Source organism: Euleptes europaea, chromosome 2, assembly GCF_029931775.1.
Source record: "Euleptes europaea isolate rEulEur1 chromosome 2, rEulEur1.hap1, whole genome shotgun sequence".
Classification (NCBI taxonomy): Eukaryota; Metazoa; Chordata; class Lepidosauria; order Squamata; family Sphaerodactylidae; genus Euleptes; species Euleptes europaea.
In genome coordinates this window covers 70045535-70071922 of record NC_079313.1, presented here as the reverse complement: position 1 = coordinate 70071922, position 26388 = coordinate 70045535, and the positions used below count along the sequence as shown (strand labels likewise).

The 26388-nt window shown below is 41.0% G+C and overlaps 1 protein-coding gene across 1 annotated transcript in view; it reads right to left on the bottom strand.

Moving 5' to 3' along the window:
- Window positions 1–26388, bottom strand: part of GLIS1 (GLIS family zinc finger 1) — a 231663-nt gene that overhangs the window by 26801 nt on the left and 178474 nt on the right. The window contains exons 5-7 of the mRNA XM_056844412.1: window positions 25940–26050; window positions 22313–22445; window positions 10079–10229 (exon numbers count right to left, since the gene is read on the bottom strand). Of these exons, the coding sequence (XP_056700390.1) occupies window positions 10079–10229; window positions 22313–22445; window positions 25940–26050 (395 nt within the window). The remainder of the gene's footprint in view (window positions 1–10078; window positions 10230–22312; window positions 22446–25939; window positions 26051–26388) is intronic.

The following is a 26388-nucleotide window of genomic DNA, read 5'->3' as shown; positions in this document are numbered from 1 at the left end:
TCCTTGCCACGTGTTTCTTCTCTTGGTCCTGCCCTGGGGGAATTTCTGTCAACACAGGCTCAAGAAACAGTTATACCATTCACTCTTCTCAAAAACCCACTATATGAAGTTTGGTGAACTTTGCTAATAATCACTCCCAGGTGACTTTGCCTCATTCTGTGGAAAATGCATGATCTTTCCCTTCAACAATATAGTTTATCCTTGCAAACAGTTATTTGGGTTCACTGTTTTACATTATGAGAAGCAACAAGCAAACATATTGTTGGGCTGTAGCATGCTGCACCATTGTACTGGAACACAGTGATTGACAACAAAGACAATAACCAGCTTCCATTTCCTTTGCAACTAATGCCGACCTGGCTTAGAGTCCAGCTGACTAGATAGGAAGGACCAAGGTCAGAGTGATCAGCAACCCTGCTTGTTGTCTATTCTCTCAACTGCTTGGGAGCCCCGTGGCACAGAGTGGTAAGCTGCAGTACTGTAGTTAAAAGCTCACAACCTGAGCTCAATCCTGACAGAAGTCAGTTTCAGGTAGCCGGCTCAAGGTTGACTCAGTCTTCCATCTTTCTGAGGTCGGTAAAAGGAATACCCAGCTTGCTAGGGGTAAAGTGTAGACAACTGGGGAAGGCAATGGCAAATCACCCCGTAAACACAGTCTGCCTAGTAAATATCAGGATGTGACATCACCCCATGGGTCAGTAATGACCCAGTGCTTGCACTGGGTGATTACTGTTTCCATTGTATTTTCCATTGTATTTCCATTCTGTTTCCATTGTATTTAATACTGTATTTACTGTTGATCACAGGGCAGTATGTACTGCAGTGAAAATTCTGCACTGAGGTTGCCAAATTCTGCATTAAGAGTATAATTCTGTACCCCACATAAATCAAACCAATTAGCATATTTTATGTGTACAAATTATTCTGATTGTGATGGCAATGGAAGAGAGCAGGGAGATGTATAGGGTATTGACAGTACAACTGCAAACAGAGTTACTCCATTCTAAGCCAAACGAAACTAATGGGTTTAGAATTGAGTAATGCTGTACAGAATTGCATTATAAAGCTCCCCTGACCAATGAAAAATCAACAATGGCCTCCCTACTCCCCACCCCCCAGTTTATGATCTATTTTGAGGGTGGATAGCCAAACCAATTATATGTTATGGTTGGCATCATCTGCCACAGTGAGCACTTAGTGGAAGAAAAAAAGGAGGGGAATAAAACCCAAACTAAAAACAAAAGCTAGGTACTCAAGGCTGGGTGAAAAGAAAATATATATAAGTCTATGTATAAATACTGAAAGTATAATTTATTAGAAGCGCTATGTAAAATTTAAATTATTCAAAAGCATTAAAATAGCACAATGGCATATCCTGAGGTTGATAACTGTAACCACATACCAAACACGTTTCGGCCTATGGGGCCTTCATCAGTGGTTAATTAAAACCCTTTCTTAAGCCTGCACACATTTACAGAAATACATTAATGAATACAAATATAAACAGTTCAAACCCAACCAGGCATGAGTATATGTTGTAAATTCTATTCCCAATTACTCAAACATCTGGTATAATAGGTTCTTGTTGTAATACTGGTTAGTATAAGTCTCTCATATACTATGTGTGCAGGTACCAAATGTCCCATTTGGCTTCAGAGATGCCTCCAGGCATTGACTTCATACTTCCAAACCTATCTTCTCAATCATAAGAACTAGACATTTTTTAGAAAAGAAAGCTTAGATTCTCAGAATTCTAAATTTTGTATCCAGTAGCAAGTTCACTGCTTTTCCAGCACTCACACATAATTGTAAAATAATACAGTCCTGCCGATGATAATGTCTCCAAGTACATGAAACTTAGTTTATAAATAAATTCATATTTGCAGCTTTTTCCCTATCATTACTATTCTTCTCTTATATCCAAGCACAAAAGTGGATACAAGGTACAGTATCCTGAGATTATCAGCTTTCACTTTTTAAAAAATGTATGACTGATAAGTTAGGAAGTATGTGGGGAAAGTATGTGTACAATTCAACAAAACAGATGTGTGCATGTCATAAACATCCATAGGGAAGGTTTAAAATAATTCTAGGTAGGATGGAAATGTGAGAAGGATGGAAGCCTAGGCCTCCTTTAAAATTGTAAGGGAAAGGCTAAATGAAAGACAATATGAGAACTATGACTCCTGACAGTGGCTCATCCTCATATTAGGGAAAGTTTCCCCATTGCCACACCAAGTGCAGAGAGCAAAGTACTTGCAACACTTATGAGGAAAAGCACTAATACATACTAGGATCAATATTACAACTACCAAAACATGATGACAGAAGAGAAAGTAAAATAGTGTAACAGTAGAAATGATTTGCGGACCTGTGCTTTACTTATGAGAAAGTGGGTCATTTTAATATAATTTTTGATTATATAAGCTTGGATCTGATTGGCTGAAACTGCTCTGAAATTGAAGGTGTTGGCAACTGTTTTGTAGAATTGCATAAGAGTTGGCAGACTCAGCTACAGGTCATTTGCACATGTCTTTTGTCTCAATTTACTCTGCGTCAGTAAACATCTGTTTAGTATGAGAGTGTTAATATGAAATAGTCCTTTACTTCTCTTTCAGAAATCTGAAGATGAGGGACAAAGCTTGCTCCCACCCCGCAAATGCACGTTGTGCCTTCTGTACTGCCCCAATGGTATTTTAATGGCATTGTCATTGAGGTAGAACAAGTGATATCAATATAATTCTAATTCTCAACATGGCCAACTATGTGGATACTTAAATCCAGAGACTGGAGTCGTGAACAGACAAGACAGATCTTTCTACAAATCTGAAACCCAGGGTTTTCAGAAAAACCTGAAATCTAAAAATTAAAAAAGGGGGCTAACACACACACCCAAATAATAGAAGTCACTCCTCCAGTTTGAAGAAATGAATGCCCTAAGTGACTGTTGCTAGGAAACTACAACAGTATTGCCAGCCTTTAAGCCTTGGTTTCTGTCAGTAAAAGGCAAGGGGAGGGGGAAGGGCCCTTCCCAGGGCAGTTTTGACCTTTGAGGGATGATTCACCAGGGCCAGCCAAACAAAAACCACAAAGCAATTTACTACTACCTGAATTGCATGACTTCCCCAGGTCCGGCTGCTTACTACTGTTCAATAGCAGCCACCCCACAAAAGCTAGTTTTATGTAGTGGTTAGAGTTTCAGACTATGATCTGGGAGACCCAGGCTCAAATCCCACTCTGACATTGAAGCTCACTGGGTAACTGTGGGCCAGTTACACACTCTCAGCCTAACCTACCTCAAAGTACTGTTGTGAGGATAAAATGGAGGAGAGGAGAATGATGAAAGCTACTTTAAGTCCCCTTTGGGGAGAAAGGTGGGATATAAATGACGTAAATATATAATAAATATAGCTTAAGATGGGTGGCTGATAAATGTTGGTTCATTGGGGAGTGGGAAAGAGAAAAGGAAGCAGGGAAAGGTAAGGATATGGGGGCTGCCAGGAGGACGAAAAAGAGGACATAATGTAGGGAGGCAGATACGGGGAAAGTGAGGTGCCACCTGAAAGTCCTTGTGGATTCCCCACTTTACAACTGGGCTCATCCAAGCCTGATGGCCAGAAATGTGTAGAGTTTTCTTAGAGACAGGCTGTGAGGGGGAAGGAAGGTGGTAAAGTTGAAGACAGGGGGCAGATAAAGATTGTTTGGCTGGTGGGTGAGAAGGAGAGAAGGAAGCAGGAAAAGGGGAGAGGATATGGGGGCTTTCATGGAAGGGAAATACAAAATAGTGAGGGAGGGGGAAATGAGATGCCCCTGAAAGTTCTTGGGTGTCCCCTGCTTGTACCAGAGATTGCCAAAGAAACCTCCCACATGTCTAACCTATTGACTTTTTTAGGAAGAAGGCCTGATGGGTGTATTTAGTTGTAACTGAACAGTATTAATTCCAGTGAAATCAACAAGCAAGCCTACATTCTATGATCACAGGCAACTGTTATGAAAACTATGTATGTATTGTGATCTGTTGTAGAAAGGGTAAAGGTTTATTTATTTCCCACTGACTGCAATGCTAACAATGGTCCAAATCCTATTTGATTTACTTGCTTTCTCTCACTGACTGCAAGTTGAGCAAGATTTGGTTCTTAATGTGCACAAAAATGTTACTTTAAACAAAAAGAATCACCATGTGTTTTGCATTAAGAAAGCAAGGCTTTCTATTTCGTGCCAGTTTCTTATGTTCTACCCACAAGCAGAATGTCCACAATCTGGAAGGCAGTACTCTTATAAACAACAGTAAAATCCAGGTCCTACCTCCATTTATAGAACCCAACAAATCTTTCTGAACTATCTTCTTTATTCCCATTAAACAGCCCATAAAGCAAAGCCCCTTTGTTCCAACCTGTTTACCCAACACAAAGACTGAGTAAGCCACATTACACATAAAGGTCCAAATCAGTAGCCACAGAAAATTTACAGAATAAAAGAGTAATACGGTTATATTTTAAAAGACCCTCACTATCCATATTCTAAAGCTATACCCAATGCTTTGCCACTAAATCAGAATAACAAAAAATAGTATTATATACATTGTTTCTTGACAGTCAGTTCTTCAAATGGGGAGTGAAACTTTTGCTTCTTTTGAAATAGACCAACAGTATCCGATTGTCAGTCATTCTGTTGGTTCTCCTTCTGGCATGTCCATTTTATGAATACATTTCCACTAGAAGTTTCCAGTCTCCAACATGGTCCACAATCAATATACACCAAAACTTACTCAAGTCTACACTAAAAGAAAGTGCAAATTTGAAAGCAGTATACAATGGGGTTTTCTTACAAACCATTACTGCACTAGTTTATAAATAGGAGTCTTACATACAAATCTGCATAACTTGTTGCCAAGCCTTTTACTTGAGGGTCTTTCTTTATTTCACAAAGCCCTGTGGCATGATACTCTCTATCATTTAATCATATGCAATATATGGCTCCAAACATTCAGAGACATCCCACAAAGAGCACCCCACAAACGCCAATGTGCCCTCTTATTTACAAAATGCCATACTATAGCTTATACAAAGTAGATATATAACAAGGAGTTTGGAGTCTCCTTCCAAATATAGAGCAGGTGAAACTCAGGGCCGTAACTGGGGGTGTGGGGGGCGAGGAGGGCAGCCGCCACCCCTGTGGCATGACGAGAGGGTGGCAGAACTGTTTCTCCTGTAGGCACCTCCTCTGTGCCGGGTAGGAGAGTCAGTTCTGCCGCCCTCTTTTCATGCCACAGTGGTGGTGGCTGCCCTCCCCCCCCCAGTTATGGCCCAGGTGAAGCTGTCTTCCTTGCTTTACACTACACTCATAAGAACACATTCCTGGAAGTAAGCCCCACTGAACAGACCTGAGTAGAATATTGAGGAGATCTACTTTGGCCTACTCTTACAGAGCAATCCTAAGGCAGAGTTAAAAACAAGCCTATTGAAGTCAATAAGCTTAGAAGGCTTATCAGGACTCTCTTTAGGATAGATCATGATGGGTAGCCATGTTAGGATGGCACTGTTACAGCCCATTCCTGAAACAACGGCATGCAGAGTTCGCGGGGAAGAGGCACAGTAAGCCGATTCGCGCATGCCGGGGGAATGAAAAAAGCCATTTTGCGGCTTTTTTTGTTTTCAACGGGGCTAAAAGCCCCGTTGAAAACAGTGAGGCTGCGCCTGCTAAAAAGCAGAGTAATAGCGCGATTACACGCACTTACTCTGGCAGCGAGGTAACGCCGCCTCCAAAGAACATTTGGCCCAATTCTCAGGAATGGGCTGTTAGTCACCTGAAGTATGCTTTCTGGTTATACCTGGTGACCTAGATTACTTGGTATGATACAGTGATGGTTGGTGAGTGGTGGTCCTACCTAGCCCACCCCCCAATTCTATGAGGGGTGAACAAGTCTATACAAAATGTTCCAATTTAGTGAAAATGGGTCAAACTGGGACCAGATGTGTGGAAATTCTTTCCTATGGCTGGCATAAACATCTCTGCGTCTGCAGAAAGCCAACTATATTTACTAGTACACATGTGCATGGACACACCCACCCATACATAACTGCGAAATTTTCTAGTGCAGACAAGTCTTAAGATGGAGCACTGTTTTTCCATCTTCAGACTGCCACAAATCAAATTTTACTATCTTCACAACTGGTGAAATTAAACAGAGGCTGTCATTATTTACGGTGAGGGTTGTAAGTAATGCTAAAATAACACTTCACTACCTGAAACAGTAAAAAAAAAAAAAAAAAAAAAAACTTGTATCATGACAAGCTCCAGTTTCTAGATGCCAAAATATTTCTAAATCAAACACTTCTCCTCTAATTAATATTGATATAAATTAGTATAAAGTTACTTGATCCAGCATTCCGGACACTTCACACACTTCTTTATAGAAGAGGAAAAAAAAACCCATACATCTCATATACAGCCAGTGTAAATATATTTGGTAATGAAGTCAGATTTTGTTAGAGCATTTTCAAGTAAATTAAATAATTTTTGTCAAACTATTTAAATGTCTTTGCAAACCATTTGGGAAAACTGAGCGCTGCACTTGTTATTGACTTTGGCAAAGAATGGTATAACAAGGGGGGGTTGTTTTAAAAAAAGGCTTTAAATCTAAATCTTAGTCTTCTGTCAAATGTGAGTAGACTTCTTGTGCTCTACTTTATGTAGCTTTTGGCTTTACCCACATTTGATGACTCAATCATTATGCGCTTTGATAGCAATCATTTCGGTTTGTCCCAAAAATTTAAACCCAGGAATCCAACCTTGTCATCGCACTGGTTCACAGTGGAGAAATTCGGTACATGTACTTAAAACGTGGAGGCAGAGATAGGTAATGAATGAGGTAAAACATTGCTTGCTTGCCAGAAGTGTAAAGCTGCTTGCAAAATGAAGGATAGTTACAGGGGTTTATTTCCTTTGGGCAGTGTACATTTTTATCTGAGGGAACACAGGTACATCACCGTTAACCTATGGACATCTGATTATATTCTCTGTTGATGCAACCCAATAGTGTCCAGTTGAATTACTTGATGTAAGATTTCTGAATGCTCAAAAGGAAGGCTAATGTAAACTACACTCTGGTTGCTACCCCAACAGGCGGGTTGGGGTCGGTCTATCGATCTATCGGTTGACAAGGTGGTCATTCAATGTTTTGGAACCGCTTCCCTATGACTCACCAAATGCTCCATCTGTTGTAATCAATAAAGCTGTGGCTTTTGTTATCCCAAATAAACCATTGTCTATGTATTTACTGTCATTCCTTTCCTGATGGGGCTGCTTTACCCATGAGGCCACACCTATAGGGGTGATAGCCTGTGACATCCATGACTATGTTTTCAATTAATATGACATCAAAGAGTTAAATACATGATTCTGATCAAACCTACACTTAAACCCACAGATCATTTAAATATCAAATGTATTTTATATTGCTTTTGCTAAAACAATATGGGCAACCTGAAGGGGAGGGTAGATAGGCAGCTGCTGGAAGCAGTACTGCCGCGCCACCTACATCAAGGTTTCCTGGCCAAAAAATAAATGTTTAAAATACATTTAAAAAAGAAACCCATGAAACTCCTCCATGGAGTTACATGGGGCTATGCCAGCTATTTTGCTGGCATAGCAATGCTGCAGCATAGAGGGGCGTCTCCAGGCTGAAATGGGTTTGGAAGCTGGCTAATGTAAGTTCTTCCCCTGAGAACACCCTGGGAACCATTTCCGAATTCCTGCTGCCCATGAAGGAGCGCCAGCGGCCGAGCCCACACTGCTGTATCGCTCTGCGGAGCTGGCATAAGTGCTCCCGTGCAGGCATCCATGCCATTTTATCATGGTGCAAAGTGGCATGGATGCCAACGCGCGGTTACACTGGCTCCTATGGTGCTTCGACCCCCCTCCTCTTCAGGATTGCACGGTTAGAGTTAATCTGCCATAAAGTGGGGGCAGAAATACACCACTATGACTCAAGTCACCAAATAACAATATCAGTTGACCCTGTTTAAAACAAGGATTTAAACAAAATTCTTTGGGAATTTCATTCTTAATTTCTAGATGCGTGCTTCCCAGCTTAAACCATGTCGTTACTATGGCCTAGTTAGTGACACTGTTTTTGTAAACAATTTTCACAGTTAAATTACCAAGAACTGCTCCTTCATGGCATGCTTAGTCAGAATTGGTTTTAAAACCAGTTGCACACGGTTCCAGTTTAGAACTCCAGTTGCAACCAAACACTAATCAGTTTCTGGCAAATAGCACTTATGGGGGAAAGTCAAATTAAAAATTGAACTCATGTGACATAGATCAGTCTACAATATACAGACTTGACCAAAATGGAGACCATTCACAGAAGCTTCAATTGGAATAATGAATAAAGCAACAGCATCTAGCTGAGCAACAGATTCTGAAAAACAGTTTCTTCAAATGGAGTCATTGTTTAGTCCTGATCATTGTGGTGATGATGATAAGGGAAAAGGAAATACCAGGGAGAAGCAAGTGAAGAAAAGAAGACCCAAATTATAAGCATGGCACACCTTGAAAGCAAATTCAAGATCAAGATACGTAACATGCCATTTTTAAAGTTCCTGATGCTAATTATATTTTATGCAAGGATTCCTGGAAGACTTGAACAAGGGCCACAGCCTACTCAAGATGCAGTTTGAATACCTTGAAACATTTATTCCAGATTTTGTGAAAAGAAAGAATTATCTTTCAGGATCATAGGCTCCCATTCTCTCTCCCCCACCCCCATATTAGAAATAGGCTTTACTATTTCATTCTGTATATGGTATGCATATGGAATGGAACTTATGTAATAGTAAGATCAGCTGTTTGCTACCTTAAATATCTCACATTTTTTGTATTCCTGCGTAAAAAATGCAAGAACTATGAAGTCCCACTCTCCTCACAAGATGAATACTATGCTGCTGAGCCCCAGAACTCTAAGCATGATTGTAGCTCTCAATGTAATTACCTCTATTTTGTTCCTCACTAAAACATGATATCATCAGCGGCTAGAATCTGAAACATCTATTCTTAAGTATACTTTGGGGGTAAAGTTCTGCTATCTATAATTTGTCTTTGAAGTCTCTAGAATTTTGTAAACCAAGTCCATCACAGCAAAGTGATACGGTTCTCAGAAACCTCATTTACAATGTATATACATATTCATACCAAACAAGAAATCAATGTAATTTCAAATATGAATTCATCCCATTTGAATGGATAGCCTTTAATTAAGTCTGCAGGTCTCATAATGAGAGGTAGACTGCTTTGAGGCACCATATGCACCTGGAAGGAAGGTATGTGAACTTCCAGAAAGCGACAGGGTCCATTTCTGAGGCAGGTAGTGCCTTCTTCCTCCACCAGCCAAGACCTGGGTAGTTTCTCTTAGCTCTGAATCCTAACTAACTGAGATTTAGTTGGTAGATGTGGTCTGCAGCTTTACTGCCTATCAATCTCAGGGGGTTTGGAAAGAAGGGGAATTTAGAAAGAGATGCTATTTCTTAAAGTGTTTCTCTTCTTGGTTATAGGAGGAGTCAGAGTGATCCTGGTCAGTACTTTTTCTACTGTTGGTCTGGGTTTGCTACCCAAATCCATAGATCATGTGAAATACACACCAGGAAGAAGAAGAAGACAAAGACGAAGAAGAGTTGGTTTTTATATGCTGACTTTCTCTACCACTTAAGGAAGAATCAAACCAGCTTACAATCGCCTTTCCCTCCCCTCCCCACAACAGACACCCTATGAGGTAGGTGGGGCTGAGAGAGTTCTGAGAGAGCTGTGACTAGTCCAAGGTCACCCAGCTGGCTTCATGTCTAGGAGTGGGGAAACCAACTCGGTTCACCAGATTAGTGTCTGCTGCTCATGTGGAGGAGTGGGGAATCAAACCTTGTTCTCCCGATTAGAGTCCACCGCTCTTAACCACTACACCACGCTGGCTAGGACTGGGCTGGGAGTTCCTAGAAGGTAATGTAAGCTGGAAAAGATGACTTGAATTCAAACAGTGTGAGGAACACTGAAATGAAAATATATTTAGTTTGTTTTTGATACATACCCTTCTCTAGAGCTTTCTATAGGTGATACATGATGGTGTGTACTGATGAGGGCTGACTCAAGTGTGTGTTGCCTTGAAGGTAGATCGTGAGATGATGGCAAGAGGCTGGGAGATGGTCCATTATGGTTAGTGCTGGAACCAGTGTAGATGCCTAAGAAGGAAAAAGATAATTTGCCAGTGAAAATGACTAAACCTCAACACAAATCTCTCAGAACAGATGTGATCAGCAACAATAAGCATCTTAAGAAGAGTCTCAAAACAGTTCTGACACTAAAATGCAGACTATAAAATGGTCTTAAAATATCAACCATTCAATTAAAAGCCTGGTAAAAAAGAAACATTTTGGCCTGGCACTTAATCGAATGGAGCCGGTTCCAGGAGAGCCTCAGGGTTTCTACAGACAAGGGGCCACTGCTGAAAAAGCCTGTCTCTGGTTGCCGCCTGCCTCATCTCTGAAAGTGGAGCGCAGACAGAAGGGTTTGAGAGGAATATCTCAGCGAACAGCCTGTATGGGATGCACTCGTGCCACATATATCTGTGTTTGAGTCATTTAGCAATAGCTCCTCCTGGGCTCTCTGACCACTGTCAGAAACTGAATGGGTACTATGATTAAAACATACACACAAACACCTTTCTTAACATTTTTTTTTCTTAATTAACAGTAGTATTTGCCTATGCTAAGGCCTAGCCCAATCTCATCGGAAGCTACGCAGAGTTGTACTTGGACGGGGGACCACCAAGGAAGATTCTGCAGAGGAAGGCAATGGCAAACCACCTCTGCTTCTCGCTTACCTTGAAAGCCCCTTGCTGGGGTCACCATTAGTCAGTTGCAACTCGACACCACATAGTTATGTGTATTTGCCTAAGAATGGTCCAGACTTTAAAATTATTGTATATCACATTCAGTAGATTTCTTTAATTTCAGCACAAACAACAATATAGTGGGCTAGTGGAGGGAAGGGGGAAGCTTCTTGATTACTTGATCTGGTGGATATGGGGAGCGAAATGGAGGGGGTGGAGGATGAAGAGAATGGAAGAGAAGGCAAGTGATAAAAAAGGGTGGGAGATCTAGAAAGGGGCAAAAGAAAAGATAGTCCATTTTCTCAAAAGTGTGTTTATCCTATTTTCTCTCATATGCCGTGCTTTGATGGCATGCCATTTGTCTCTGCATAGGTGGACCACAGACTGTAGCAAGCGTCTTCTTGCTGCTGGGTTTTAAACTTTACAGTGTGATGGATGAAGAGGAGTGACAGGTCTTCAACCCACTGAGGAATCGATGGACATGTTTCTGCCTTCCACTTTTATAAGACGAGTCTTTTTACCGCTAAAGCAGCTCAGAATTAATTTTGTTTAAGCACAAGGAACTTGCCCGATAAGTAATTATTTGAGCTGAAGGGGCTGTGGAAAGGGGTGAAGAAACCAGTAAGCAAAATGAGTTCTCTGGTGGACCCAGGATTTATTCTGCATCCACCTGACCCTGTTCTTGCCTGGTCTGGGTTTTGTTTTTTAGCTATGAGCACCCAACTCCTGTGTATTATTATGTAAACAGATAATTTTTTACAATTGTGTCTCAGAAAGCTGGAAAAGATGGCTGTTCCATTTTTGCTTATTCACTTAATGCTTCTTTTGAGCCACAAAGAGGATAAAGTTTTGTTCTCGTCCTACACTTTATGCACACAGATTCCTGCCTAGTGGGACAGGTGTTCACGTTACCCTCCTGCATCCAATAAAGAAATGATATCAATACAAACAGAAAGGAATCCAAGTCTAATGAACCACATCGTACTGAGTAGCATGGATGAAAGTTGTTAGGAAGGCAAAACAGCTGGCTTCACCTCTAACTGGTAATCTCACAAAACTTCATGGCATCTTTTAATCAGGCCTGATCATATTAAGGCTTCAATGATATGTGGACCTGGCTGACATAGTCCCATTTAAACTGAACAAGCGATCCTCATGTCCTTGTTTTTACAAGAAGTGCTCCAAACCACGAGATCTATTTTGTGTTACATTAAAGCCCCTTTGGGGAATATACAACAGCCTATTATGTACAGTTGAAAAAATATTGTTCTATCACTTATTCTGGGCAGACAGGATCGTTGATTCTACCTCTGCTTCCATTTATATATCAGACAGTTGTGTGGTTCCAGGGTGTTATAATTTCCTTTTGGCACAGCCTCTGAATACTAAACCTATGCTATCGACATCCAGATTACATTTTAAAGAAATGTAATACATTATTGCTAGACATCACATAGCTATTACTTCATTTAATTATTTGATTGGAACACAGATTGTATTAATTTAATATGACAGAAGGGGAAGGAAAATACATCCTCTCCCTTGTCCTCCTTCCAGGAAAACCTATTTGTTCAAGCATATTAAAATTTGGATAACAAGACACTGCATTAGTAGTAGTGGCCTATGATTGTAGAACAAGCAGGATCAGACATCTTTTATTCGAACCAACAATGTTAAAGTATGATCTTGAGCAGCCAATATTGCTAATGGATTTGCCTATGTTATAAGCACCAAACAGAGTGCAGGACCAGGCATGTACTTGTAAAGGAACGGTATCAGAGCTCCATCAGGATCACAAAGGAAAAAAAAACTGTGGAGCCAAACCCAAAATATTCTCTTGGTTAGAAGTGAAGGACTGTACTTTGCAGAGCACACCAGTGCTCCGAAGGGAGTAGTAGAGCTAGCAATCTAGACAGGTCAGTTTCTCTGCATCCTTCCTCTTGTCTGATCTGCTTCTGTGTCTTTGGGCCAAATTACATGTTTTAATGAGCTGGGTTCAGGTCCCCTGCAGCTACATAGCAGCCGCGGGGTATGGCTTTTGAAAACTAAAGGAGAGCCTAAATAGGCTTGGATTGCTGCAGCAGAGAAAGGAAGGGTTCCTGCCTCCTCCCCAAACCATTTTCCCATGCCAAAACAGCAATGGGGGAGGGGAGAGTTATTTCCCTGTTTTGATGCTCCATGTGCATGAATACTCCATGAGAAACAGCCAAAACAGAGAAATAAGCCCCCTCCCCCCAGCACTGTTTAGGCATAGGAAACGGCTTTGGGGGGAAGGCAGGAACCCTTCCCCCCCCCCCGTGGCAGCATTCCAAGCTTGCTTGGGCTCTCCTTTGTTTTTTAAAAATGGCCGCTTTGGCAATTAGACTCTATGGCACTGAAGTCCCTTGCCTCCCCAAACCCTGCCCTCCTCAGGCTCTGCCCAAAAAACCTCCCGCCAGTGGTGAAGAGGGACCTGCCAACCCTAAGTGTGGCCCTTTGTTTAAACCCCAATTGCTATGCTCAGGAATTCTTCATCCTTGCTCACCTCCTCATCTTCCTGCTTCTTAGCGTAACCGCTACGAAGGCCAGATGAACTCCCTGCAATCTCTCTCCATCCTAGCCTAGATAGACAAGTCTAATGCTTTCTCTTCCTTTCCTATACTAACATGTATCTCCTTGACAATAAAGGACTTCAATTTCTTTCCTAAAGCAACAAGCTTTGTGTGGGCTTTACTGCTAAGGCAGCATACCCAGCTTCTGTTGTGCACAAACAAGCTCTAAGCCAATACTCTTAGAGATGGTTTCTGAAAGAAAGGTGATTATTCCCACAGCTTCAAATACTGCCACAGATAAAGAACAGGGCTGTCCTCCCCTGATGTAAAGACTGATAAAATTAAAGCTAAGTCAGACACTATTGTCTAACTTTAATAGTAAACTATTTTGCCCTGATCCATCAAGGGTGTTGCTCTTGGAAGTGAGATTCGACATATAAATTGCAGTACTCTATCTGTAGCCAAGTAATTCATCTCATTTAGTCATTGGCAGAAACTGAACTCTCTTTTGGAATTAGTCCACATTGAGCAAAATTCATGGTTTCCCCATGAAACTATATGGACAATGTTATTCAGGGAGATGTTTCTCGTTTATGGAATGAATTGCTTTTGTATAATGTTTATGATTTTTTAAATAAGTTATTTAAGTGAGGATACTACACTTGACTACACAATTCATTTTGAACTACCTGATTCATTTTGCATCTTATAGTGCATAGGATATCCCTTTCTATAATTTTGTATGTGTTCATGGCCCTGACCTGGATGGCCCAGACTAGCCTGATCTTGTCAAACCTCAGAAGCTAAGCAGGGTCAGCTCTGGTTACTACTTGGATGGGAGACCACCAAGGAAGTCCAGGGTTGCTACGCAGAGGAAAGCAATAGTAAAAACCACCTCTGTTAGTCTCTTGCCTTGAAAACCTTACTGAGTTGCCATAAGTTGCAACTTGATGACACTTCACACACACACTTGCTCATGATCAGGCTGAAGTTTGTGATTACCTTTATTTATGGAATATACATAAAAATCCTCTAGTTTAGTTTTTCAATGCTAATTATTTTAGACATTCCTGTGGTCCTCTCCCATGTGGTGTTTTGATAACCATCAGTTTCCCTTGTCTGTGATCAACTGAAGTAATCAAGAGATGAAAAATGTTTCTTTGGTGTATTGCTTAGTCTCTGGGCCAAGGCTGACAATGTAACAAAGGCACAAGCTATTCTGCTGTTTCTCCTAAGTCAGAATCAGCTCTGAAGTAGTCCTAGGGTTGCCAGGTCCCTCTTTGCCACCGGCGGGAGGTTTTTGGGGCAGAGCCTGAGGAGGGCGGGGTTTGGAGAGGGGAGGGACTTCAATTAGGGTTGCCAACTGCCAGGTAATTGCTGCAATCTCCCGCTATTATTACTGATCTCCAGCCGCTAGAGATCAGTTCACCTGGAGAAAATGGCTGCTTTGGCAATTGGACTCTATGGCATTGAAGTCCCTCCCCTCCCCAAACTCCACCCTCCTCAGACTCCTCCCCAAAAAATTCCAGCCGGTGGTGAAGAGGGACCTGGCAATCCTAACTTCAATGCCACAGAGTTCAATTGCCAAAGCAGCCATTTTCTCCAGGGAAACTGATCTCTATAAGAACATAAGAAAGGCCCTGCTGGATCAGACCAAGGCCCATCAAGTCCAGCAGTCTGTTAACACAGTGGCCAACCAGGTGCCTTTAGGAAGCCACAAACAAGACGACTGCAGCAGCACCATCCTGCCTGTGTTCCACCACACCCAAAATAATAGGCATGCTCCTCTGATACTAGAGAGAATAGGTATGCAGCCTGACCAGTATCCATTCTAACTAATAACCATGAATACCCCTCTCCTCCATGAATATGTCCACTCCCCTCTTAAAGCCCTCCAAGCTGGAAGCCATCACCACATCCTGGGGCAGGGAGTTCCACAATTTAACTATGCGTTGTGCCGGCATCATATCTTACACAGTGGCCAACCAGCTCCTGGGAGAACAGGCTTACTGCCTCTGGATGTACAGGTTCCGTTTAATCATCACGGCTAGTGGCTTTTTATGGACCTATGTGTCTGTCTAATCCCTTTTTATAACCATCCATACTAATGGCCGTCACTACCTCTACTGGCAATGAATTCCACAACTGAAGTAAGCGTTGAGTGAAGAAGTACTTCCTTTTCCTTTTATCTGAACCTGTAGACCATCAATTTGATTGGGCGCCCCCAGTTCTGGTGTTTTAGGAGAGGTAGAAAAGTTCTGTCCCAGCACTTTCTCCAGCCCATGCATAATTTTATAAACCTCTGTCATGTCTCCCTTTCATTGTCTTTTCTCTAAAAAGCTCAAACTCTTCAGCCTTTCTTCCATAGACTTAGAAAGGTGTGATTCTGTTTAGGATTACTGTATTGAGAAAAATTCTACGCTGACTCTCCAGTGACCTGCTCAAGGCAACTTACAATTAAGTCAATCAAACCAAGCCATTAAAAACAAGCCAACATCATATAAACACCCAGGGCATAATAGCATAAAACACATATTGAGCAGTCTAAAATGCTGTAGGCCAGAAGCTGTCCATAAAATATTTAAGAGATAAAACCCTTAGTTAAAAGCCTGGGGGAAAGGGAATGTTTTAGCCTGGCACCTAAAATAAAGGTAGGGACCAGATGAGCTTGGGGGCGGGGGGCGTAATTCCAAAGATTAGGCACCACCACTGAAAAGGTCATGTCTATGGTCAACTTTCATTCCCCTCTGTCAGAACTAATTTCCCAGGAGTAGCAGAGGCCCGTTTTGGATTAGGACAGTGGTATGGTAGGAGAAAGGGATTCTGCCCCCCCTTTTCCGGAAACAAAGAGACCCCATGCTGTTATTTCCCCCAACCCATCAGTGCATGTGCAGTGCCTCCAAGAGAGAATAACACCCCCCCCCCAAGCCATTTCATCTCATAATATTTAGTCTGGCCCTGATAGCGCTGTTGCACATGCAGATCCAATCAAATCGGATTAAGAACAGCTATCTTCATAGACTTGCAATGTATTTATTTGTTTTTATTTAAAATATTTATTATCCACCTTTACTCCTTGCAGAACTGAAGGGGGTTTGCAATATAAAATAGAAATGATTAAAAACACAGAAAAGACCACAATTCAAAACTGACAGTGAGAGCTGCCAATAAACACAAACTAAATTAGTCAAATGCTGTCCTTACTAAAACTGCCTTCAACTGCCTCCTGAAGATTGAAAGTGAGGGGACCAGGCACACTTTCCTGGGGAGGCTGTTTCATGATTGCGGGGCTGCCACCAAATGCCCACAAGACAAGCACCTTTGATTGATGGAACAGTCAGGAAGGCTTCTCCCTGTGATTTTAACCCCAAGCAGGAAGGTATGGAAGAAGATAGTCCTTCACATACCCCACTGCCAAGCCATGTAGGGAAATCTTTTTCTTTGTCTTCAGCGTGGGAAATTATTGTGGTTTCTTTCTGAGATCACAACAGTTACTGAACATTAAATGATCTTGTGAGTGACCTACTAATGGTTCATCTTCTCCAAAAGTCAGTTTACTGACATTTGTCTAGACAGATAGTAACATTGCTTCTGCATTAATCCTCAGATATTCGCTTGCCAGAATTGTGTACTGATTCTTTGCTAATGTGAGAGGGCTTTAGAATAATTTCATAGCACTAAGAAGCACATGCTCCTGGATAAAGATGATCTTCCTCCTCATAAGAATGACAGAGCATCCATGCTGGATCAGATCTGAGGTCCATCTAGTCCGTGGTCCTATTTCACAACCAGTGGCCAACCAGATGCCCCTGGGAGGCTTACAAGCAGGTCTCCATATTTTTGCGTATCAACTGCCTGGTGCAATGATGTAGGGCAACTGCACAGCATTTAGTGGCTTAAACTCGTGAAACCTGATGTGGACACAGATTCTCTGTAGTATATATTCACATAGCCAGAAGGCAGATTAAACAATAAACAAAATTGGAAATAAATAAAACGACATTAAATTTATGGTACATGAAACAAAAAAATTACGAATGGGATGGTAAAGCAACAAAATTATTGGCTAATAAAATTAAAGGAGCTCAAAAGAAGAAATGGATCTCAGCGTTAAGAATTTCAGATGGTAAATTAATAAATAAACCAAAAGAAATCCTCAATTCCTTTTTGGAATTGTATGATAAATTATATGCTGACAAAGAGATATGGGAAGAGGAGGTTAACCAATTTTGTCAATCAATAAACATCCTGCAACTAAAACCTGAAAGTCAGGAAATGTTAGATAGAGAGATATCATTAGAAGAGGTGGGAAGAGCAATTAATTCTTTGAAAGATAGAGCTGCTCCGGGGAGTGACGGTTTCACAACCGTATTTTATAAGCATTTTAAGGAAATATTGGCTCCTTATTTAGTAAAATTATTTAATGAAACAATGGAAGGGACTCCTATACCACCTTCCTGGAGTCTAAATTGGTACTAATCCCTAAACCAGAAAAGATCCTACCTCCAGGAAATCATACCGTCCAATAACATTAATGAATATGGATTATAAAATATTTACTAAAATTCTAGCAAGCAGGCTAAAATCATGCATTGCTTCGGTAGCGAAGCACTATATTGCTGATGCGGTCAGGAGAGTGATGGGACTATTATACTATGCTAAAAAAGAGGGAGCAGAACTGGCCTTATTATCACTAGATATATACAAAGCATTTGATTCAATAAACTGGAGATATTTAAAAAAGGTTACACAACAGTATGGGTTTGGCCAAAGATTTAATAATGCAATAGAAGCAATTTATACAAAATCCTGGGCAAGCATAACAATTAATACTAATGTCTCCGGGAAAGTAATAATAAATTGTGGCACCAAACAAGGTTGCCCCCTCTTACCATTACTTTTTATTATGGCTATAGAACCATTAGCTATTAAGCTCAGAGAGAACCAGGAGATTAAAGGCACTAAGAAGCCTTTAATGTGGTGGAGAGGGAAATCTGGTAACTATGTATGCAGATGATATGTTATTATCAATAACTGATTTAAAATTGGCAATTGACCCCTTAAAGTTTAGAACCTTTGCCCTTATCTCAGGTCTAAAAATAAACTTTGCCAAATCTAATCTAATGTGTCTAAATATTATTCCGAAAGTCCAATTAGAGGCGTCTCATAGTTTAAAAATACAATTGGTGCAGAAAAGTTTTAAATATTTAGGGATTACTATCCCAAAAAATTTGAATGAGGTATATAATTATAATTATAAGGTACTCTGGAGTCAAATAAATCAAGATTTGAAGGAATGGAAGAAGAAAAATAGTAGTATTTTCACATGCATTACATAGGTCAAAATGTTTATCATCCCAAAGATATCATATTTATTTTATGTGCTGCCATGTCATATAGATGAAAATTTTTTGAGGAATTGGACCTGTATTACTTAGAGAAAGTAGGTGGCCTTCAAATGCTGTTTCAAAATAAGAGCAGGAAGAATTTAAATACAACTCCTTGGTCTACGTTATATAGCCCGATTATGTGTTGGAACAAATGGAAAAAGAATTTATATCCGGCTTATTCCGCATTAATACCTTTTGTCTATCATCCAAATGTTGAGGTGTTAAGAGGCTATGGAAGGGAATTTGAAAAGATTCTTGATAAAAGGATGTTTTTAAAGAATGTTAAGAAAATGATAAAAGAGGAGGGGGAATTAATGGGCATTGAGGCTTTCCTCCCTAAACAAAGTCATTGGCTATGGAAATATCAAATAACTTCTTTTTTGAGTAAGAAGGAAATACAAGAACAAATGAAAAAGCCTTTGAATGACTTTGAGGAATTAGTTGATAAGATTGATGTAAAGGAACGGAAATTGATTTCAAGAATATACAAGATATTAATTGATCAGGAATATAAAACGGCATCATCATTAAAGACGATATGGGAAGGGGAGTTAAAAACCAACTTGAGTGAGGAGGAGTGGAAGGAAATTTTTAAAAGACCCCCATTCAAATAGATATCCATGAAAATTCAGGAACATGGTATAAAAGTATTGCAGAAATGGTACTTTACCCCACAAAAATTACATCTTATAAATAAGGAAGTAAATAGGCATTGTTGGAGAGGATGTGGGGAAATTGGTACATTTATTCACATGTGGTGGGACTGTCTAGTTATACAAAAATATTGGAAAGAAATTTTTAAGGAAATTGAGGTGACTACCAAAGAAAAAATAGAACCCTCAGTGCAGATAGTTCTCCTGAATCTATTTTTGAACGAAAATGGGAATTGTACACAGAAAACATTAGTTTTTTTATTATAGCAGCGAGGTTGGTAATCGCCGGGAATTGGAAAATGGCAGAAAATATTACTTTGGACAGGTGGCGACAGAAAATAAAAATGTTCATGATTTTGGAAAAAATAACTTTTAATACCAGAGTAATTCAAGGATATAAGGTGGTGGAAGAATTTAATAAGGTTTGGGGTAATTTCTTACTTTCTTTTGGTAAAACCTATGACTGTAATATAAGTAATTTAATTAGGTAAACCAATATTTTTGTCTTAATGAGCAAAGAATTAGTGGAATGTATTGATGCTCACATTGGGGTTTGCAAATGAAGTTCAAGAATGGTCTTTTTCGTTGGTCTATGTAATTTTTGTTATCGTTGTTGTTGTTTTGGTCTATGTAATCTGTGTATTGGTTTTTTCATTCTTAATTTCTGATGTTCCTGGGGTTTTTTGCACTTTCTAACAATAAACTCTTAAAAAAAAAACCTAGTGTAAACAAGTGACCTAACATATCATGTAGTTTTGCCTCAAAGACACAGGTTTTCCCCTCATGAGGTGTAAAGAGGCCCTATGAGTAACAGTCAATCTTCTCAAGGTTTCATACACTGGAGTTTTTTTAGTTCACATCTTATCATGACACTGTTTGCTTACTTATCTCCAAAGAGAAGCCACAGTGCGTAGTATTGCCTGTTTGGGGATCATAACCATAGCCACGAAACAGCATAAGCACTGAGGTCAGTGCAATTTTTGTTGTTAGCTTGGTAAGAAAAGAATTTTCCCTGCATTCTGTACCAACTCTTATTTTGCCATCCTGGAAAACTGTCACTAAGGAAAAGCAAGTCTCTAAGTCACAGCCTGGGAATTTTGTCTAATTGGAATGCTCCTAAAACATTTGGTTGTTTCAGTTCCTTAATGTTCATTAAAATGAGGAATGATCACCAGGGGGAACTGTGCTGTGTATAGACTGCATAAGTTCTGTCTGCCTATTCCTGGCTTGGGAGAAGATGACTTGGGCTTCTTAACACGTTAACCACTTCCGTTTATAAAAACATGTCATCTATCAAATCTAAATGGTTTAACCTTTAGCCCTAACATCTGTTACCAAGCTAGCATCACAAACCATCTGGGATAAAGGCTTTTCAGGGTCTCTGCCAAGTAGCTGCAAAAATAATGATAAAAATGCAACTCCAGAAAATACAGAGATAGAGGAAGCAACAAAAAATAAGCTCTCTGCAAGGTGCTACTTGGCTTATGGGTTTCTCCCCCATAATGGGAGTCATTCTGGCCCAGTAATAGCCAATAAATAGATTTAGAAAAGGGAGATTTGTGTTCATACAATACCGAAGCTCAAGTTAATAGAGAAGATCTGGGGAAGTCATCATCTTAGTTTCCCATGTATATAGTACAAACAGCAATGAAAATGGCCAGTCGCACAGAGTGGTCATGCAGACGAACAAGATAATCGTTCTCATAAGGCAATTTCCACAATGAAATTAAGGAAGCTGTTGCTTACACCCTGCTTCTCGGCTTTCAAGCAGTAACTGGCTGGCTGCTGCTGGAAACAGAATGCTGTTCTCATGCTCTTAATTTCTTTTCAAAAAAATGATGGCTAAGAACTTGAAATTTCAGCAATCCTCTACTGAAGTATCTCATTGATTTCGAAAATGCAGGATTTCAAGGCTCATGTATTGTGGATCACAGAGAGCATTCTTCTCATATACTCTCTTCCACAAGCCAAAGCACAAGCTTGGTTTGAAGTTGGGCACCAGGAATAGCAGACTTGAAAAACTATTCATCTCTGTATGTTAGCTTTCATCCTTGACATATTTAAAATATGCTGCAGCGTTAGTTGAGGAGGAAAGGTTCTCGGTAATCTAAGTAATCCCAATGGCACAGCACTCTGTACCTTAATGCTGTGGTTTCTTTGAGAAAACAGCCCAGCATAAACAAGTATTTTCAACAGGAATAAAAGGAAGCATTATATAGTGGATCTGACTGTACGCTACTTTTTGAAGCTTGTGTAGTCTAGTATGTACACTAACCTAGGAATTTTGATTCCCAAACATATTACTAAAGCACTCTACCTCATGGAATTCTATCTTGGTTTGAGACCACCTGTTGGTTCCAATTACCAACTTGGAAGGAGGACTCCTTTAGTTCTTTGTGTTCCACTTCGTACAGTTGCTGGCAGCCTGGCATCCCACCCATAATGCTGCTGTACCCACCCACAAGGCACTGACTCCACTTGTGCATTATTAGTTTAGCTGAATCAGCAGCTTAACCCCTTACTGGTCCCCCCAAACCAATACTAAATCTCATCCCCTGATGCCCTTGTCTGCTTCCACATGGAGGGTTCTCTCCTTCTTGGCTTTTGTTGGAGCACTTTTGTTTGGAGCCACAGGTGGCATGTCAAAAATGAGTTATCACTGGACAATCTCACTTTTCTTCTGAAGAGATTAGAGTGGCATTTTATTCTCTCAGCAACCAATGAGGTATGGTGGGCTGAAGGGTGGTGAGTTTGTTCCTGCAGTGAGCTTTCTGGCTGGGTGAGGCTTTCAGTGTAGGTTCTCCAAAGCACCCTACTGGACGGCACATTCTGCATCATCTTTATGAGGAATTTTCTCACCTGGTATTAGGTCACGGTGGCCCATTGATCGCCCACATTTCCCATCCAGGATGTGCTGTGAGGAAGGGTGGAGCTGCTGCATGGCTAAGCACTCGCTTAGTATGTCTTGTTCAACATCAGAGCATGAGTGGAGCTAGAGCGGGAGGACAAAGCAAAGAGATTTTCATTTCAAAGTGAAGAACCAAAGCGCTACTAATTGGGTGCATATGTTGTGTCGCTTATAGCCGACATATAGAAAGAAGGAACAAAATGTCATTGTTTCTAGCACTGGAGTAATTGAAGATATATTAGGTGCTTAGTGATTTTAATTAGAGGTTGTTTGGGTTTTCTTGAGCACGCAAATTAAGCATGGTAATCTTAAATCAGCAAAATTTTGGTTCTCAGAAAAATAATGTGCCATTGTGCTTCATGCAATTTTATGGATTCATTTAGCTACGCTCCTCTCCCCTGCCTCCTCCCAGAATCCCAGGTTCCTCTTTTTTGAAAGAAGTGCATCACATTTGTAACTGCAATGGCTGGAAAGACATTTGATAGGAGAGGACAAGTGTTATCAGATTAGTACTGGCAAAATGGTGGCCTGTCGGTAATGTGCCAGAGGTTCTGCTGATATGTCAGCTGTTTTCCATGTAGATTAATGCACTGGCAAAAGTGTCTGAAGCATGCTCTTTGCAAACCACAATGTCGATAGCATTAAAAACAGCAGGAGAGAAGAATTAAGAAAGAAAAGCATTTCTAATTCTCTTTTAAACATGCTGATGTTGCCAAGCTTTTGTCATAACACAAGGCTCAAATTTCACAGCAACAGTCATCCTATTTTGAGACCATTAATAAATGGTTATTGTTTTGAAGTTTACAATTTTGCATTCTGCCTTCCCCTGGGCTCAGTAATTCTAAACTAAAAGGCTCAGTCAAATCGGTATAACATTCTGTCTAACAGGAAGTTTGTTTTTATACTGAAAAAAATTCGGAGTCACAACTGCAGCCAATAAAGCTTTAAAATACTACTAAGCAACTACTTCATTTTGTTCTCTTAACAGTACCTTGATGCAACTTTGTCAGAGTACAGATAGGTAATAAATATACAGGATCATACACTTGCAAAGTCAGAATATATGCCACATCCTCATTCTCCTGTACTTTAAGGAGAAAAAGCAGGGAGGAAGAGCAGCATGGTCAGCTCCCCTCCTGCAATGTTCTAGGAATTCCCTCAATCTCTATGGTAAAGACCATACAGACTGGAGAAATTCCTAGAGCATTGCCAGTGTATGTGTGGCTGCAGTGCTCCCCTCCCCAGGCTCCACACCCCAAAAGCTTTGCATTTGGAGGGCTGGCAATCCTAGGGATAAATAAAGCATTGATTTTGTTGTTGTTGTATGTCTTTAAATGTGAGAATAAACTCACCCTATCCATATTTGGCTAAGCCAGGGCTGCTGCTGCTGTTTGAAATAACCAACAGGATGAGGGTGAGATCCAATTTTGTGAGACTTTCCCAGGCATCGATCAGCTGGGATCCAAAGTGATGAACGGGTGGGACAGACTCAAGTGACTGGCCTTGTCTGCTTGATGCCCTGATTTAAAGCCACACAAGAGCAACTTAGATGTCACTGGTGAGGCACTTCAGGGCTCAAATGGAGAAGATTCTGGAAGAGCAGTGAGCTGTACTACAGCCATTTGGGGCTCTGATTTGTATCAGGGCAGTGTAGAAGGTGGAACAGAAGTTTACGATCGCCATCACACAATGTCACAAATTTGCCATGCAGTTATAACTGTGTTATAAACCTTTAGAGAAAAAAGACAGCCCCCCAAAAATGGATACCATTATTTTTTCATCTCAAGAAGGATAACCCCTCAGGAGGGTGGTCTCAATTAGCAAAACTATTTTGGTATTGAAGAGACAAACACTCTCTATCTTCTCCATGAGGCCCTGATTCAAATTGGAGGGAATCTGCCTGTGATTGCCTTCAAATGGAGAACAGTTTTATCTGTTACATTGTGCTTAAACCCCCCACCCCAGTTTAAAAAAAAAGCTTGGATGATGACTTTAGGTCAAGTTAAGAGGTCATGGAGAAAAACAGTCCTAGTCTATTCAGGCATCTTTCTTGAGACATTGATCTTGATACACTGGATTTAATTCACTTTGGATTAGATTTAATTCACTTCACTTTTATAATGGCTAATCTTCTATGGGATTCTCATATCCTTTGTAAGAATCCTTCATCCAGTATATAGGGTTTACTGGATTACTTTTAGATTCTTCCTGGTATACAATTCTATAATTTAAAATACCGGCATATATGTGCAGCAGAAACAGAATTTAAAGTTACATCTTTGATGGATGAATGGATAGAATTCTGTTCACAAGATATATACAGTCCAATAAAAAGGAAAGAGAAAGTTGTTCAGCTAGTTGAGACAACTGGAGACTCCCCACCAATGAAGAAAGCTCAGTAGTAACTGATTTTACAGCAATAGTGGAGGCTGGGCATGGAGCATTGGACATCTTATTCCTGATCTTTCCAGAACAAACTTGGATGCTGCCTACGGTTGCTAGATGGTGTCAACAAATATACCAGAGATGCTGTTTGGATGGAGGAGCGCTGAGCTGAACCCAAGCTCAAAGTCGCTGCCGTAGTGGCTTTGCACTTGAGCTCGGCACCATCTCCTCCAAGCTCAAACCATAGGGTTGCCAACCTCCAGGGGGTGACTGGAGATCTTCTGCTATTACAACTGATCTCCAGGCGACAGAGATCAGTTCACCTGGAGAAAATGGCCGCTTTGGCAATTGGGCTCTATGGCATTGAAGTCCCTCCCCTCTCCAAACCCCGCCCTCCTCAGGCTCCACCCCCAAAATATCCAGGTATTTCCTAACCCGGAGCTGGCAACCCTACCAAACAGCATGCTTCACGTTGTTTGGGTTTGGAGGAGCACCAGGCCCAAGTGCAAAGCAACTGCTGCGGCAGCTGTGGAATGGTGACAACCCAAGAGGCTCCCCCCAGGCCTTGCAGCCTCCTCATGGGTTGTGGCTTTTCCTCAGCCACCATGGCTGCTGCTTCACACTTGCTGGTGTTGGAGGACGAAGCACCTAGCATGTACTTCTGCCCCAACGCCTCCTTCACCCACTGGCCTCCTTCCCCTGGCCCACAGCCATCTTTTGACAGTGAGGGAAGCCATGGCCCAGCAGCCTTCTCTTCTGTCTGGCTGGCCAGGAGAGCCTCCATGATGCCTAGACCCTCACTGCAAATATACAAGAAATTTAAATGTCTGACTTTTCCCAGTTTTTTTCCTGGACGATCAGTAAAAATACTGGATATTCTGGGTCAGTACCAAACACAAGGCAATCTTATTGTTGCCAATCTCCTCCCGGGCACCACAATTTGTAATTAGGACAGATCAGGGGCTGATTAAATAGTTGATTAGGCCAGACCAATTTTATCATGACTGAAAGTAGCCGGTGAAGTAGTGTCTTGAACACCTCAAAATCACTACATTACCAAAATCGAGATTATTTTCCCCTTAGCAACACTGCAATTAACCTTCCTTAAAAAGCAAAAAAGGAATAGTTCTCTCATTAAACACTTCAGGCGAGCATCCGTTTGAAATGACTGTTCTTTGGACTGAGGGGCTTACCTTCTTTCGCACCTGTTGTTCTTTGGCAGAATGAGCTTTCACATGTTTTCGAAGGGAACTTGGGTCAGTGTAGCGCTTGGAGCACCCAGGAATCTGACAGGCATATGGTTTCTGAAAGCACATGGAAAGGAAAACAATATAGGATGTCAGCTTTGGAAACATTGGCCAGGAATCACAGAATCGTAGAGTTGGAAGGGGCCATACAAGCCATCCAGTCCAACCCCCTGCTCAAGGCAGGATCAGCCTAGAGCATCTCTGACAAGTGTTTGTCTAGCTGCTGCTTGAAGACTGCCAGTGAGGAAGAGCTCCTACCTCCCTAGGCAGCCGATTCCACTGCTGAACTATTCTTACTGTAAAAATGTTTTCCTAATATCCAGCTGGTACCTTTCCGCCCATAATTTAAACCATTATTGTGAAGATATGAACTGTTATGTTCAGAACATGAAACA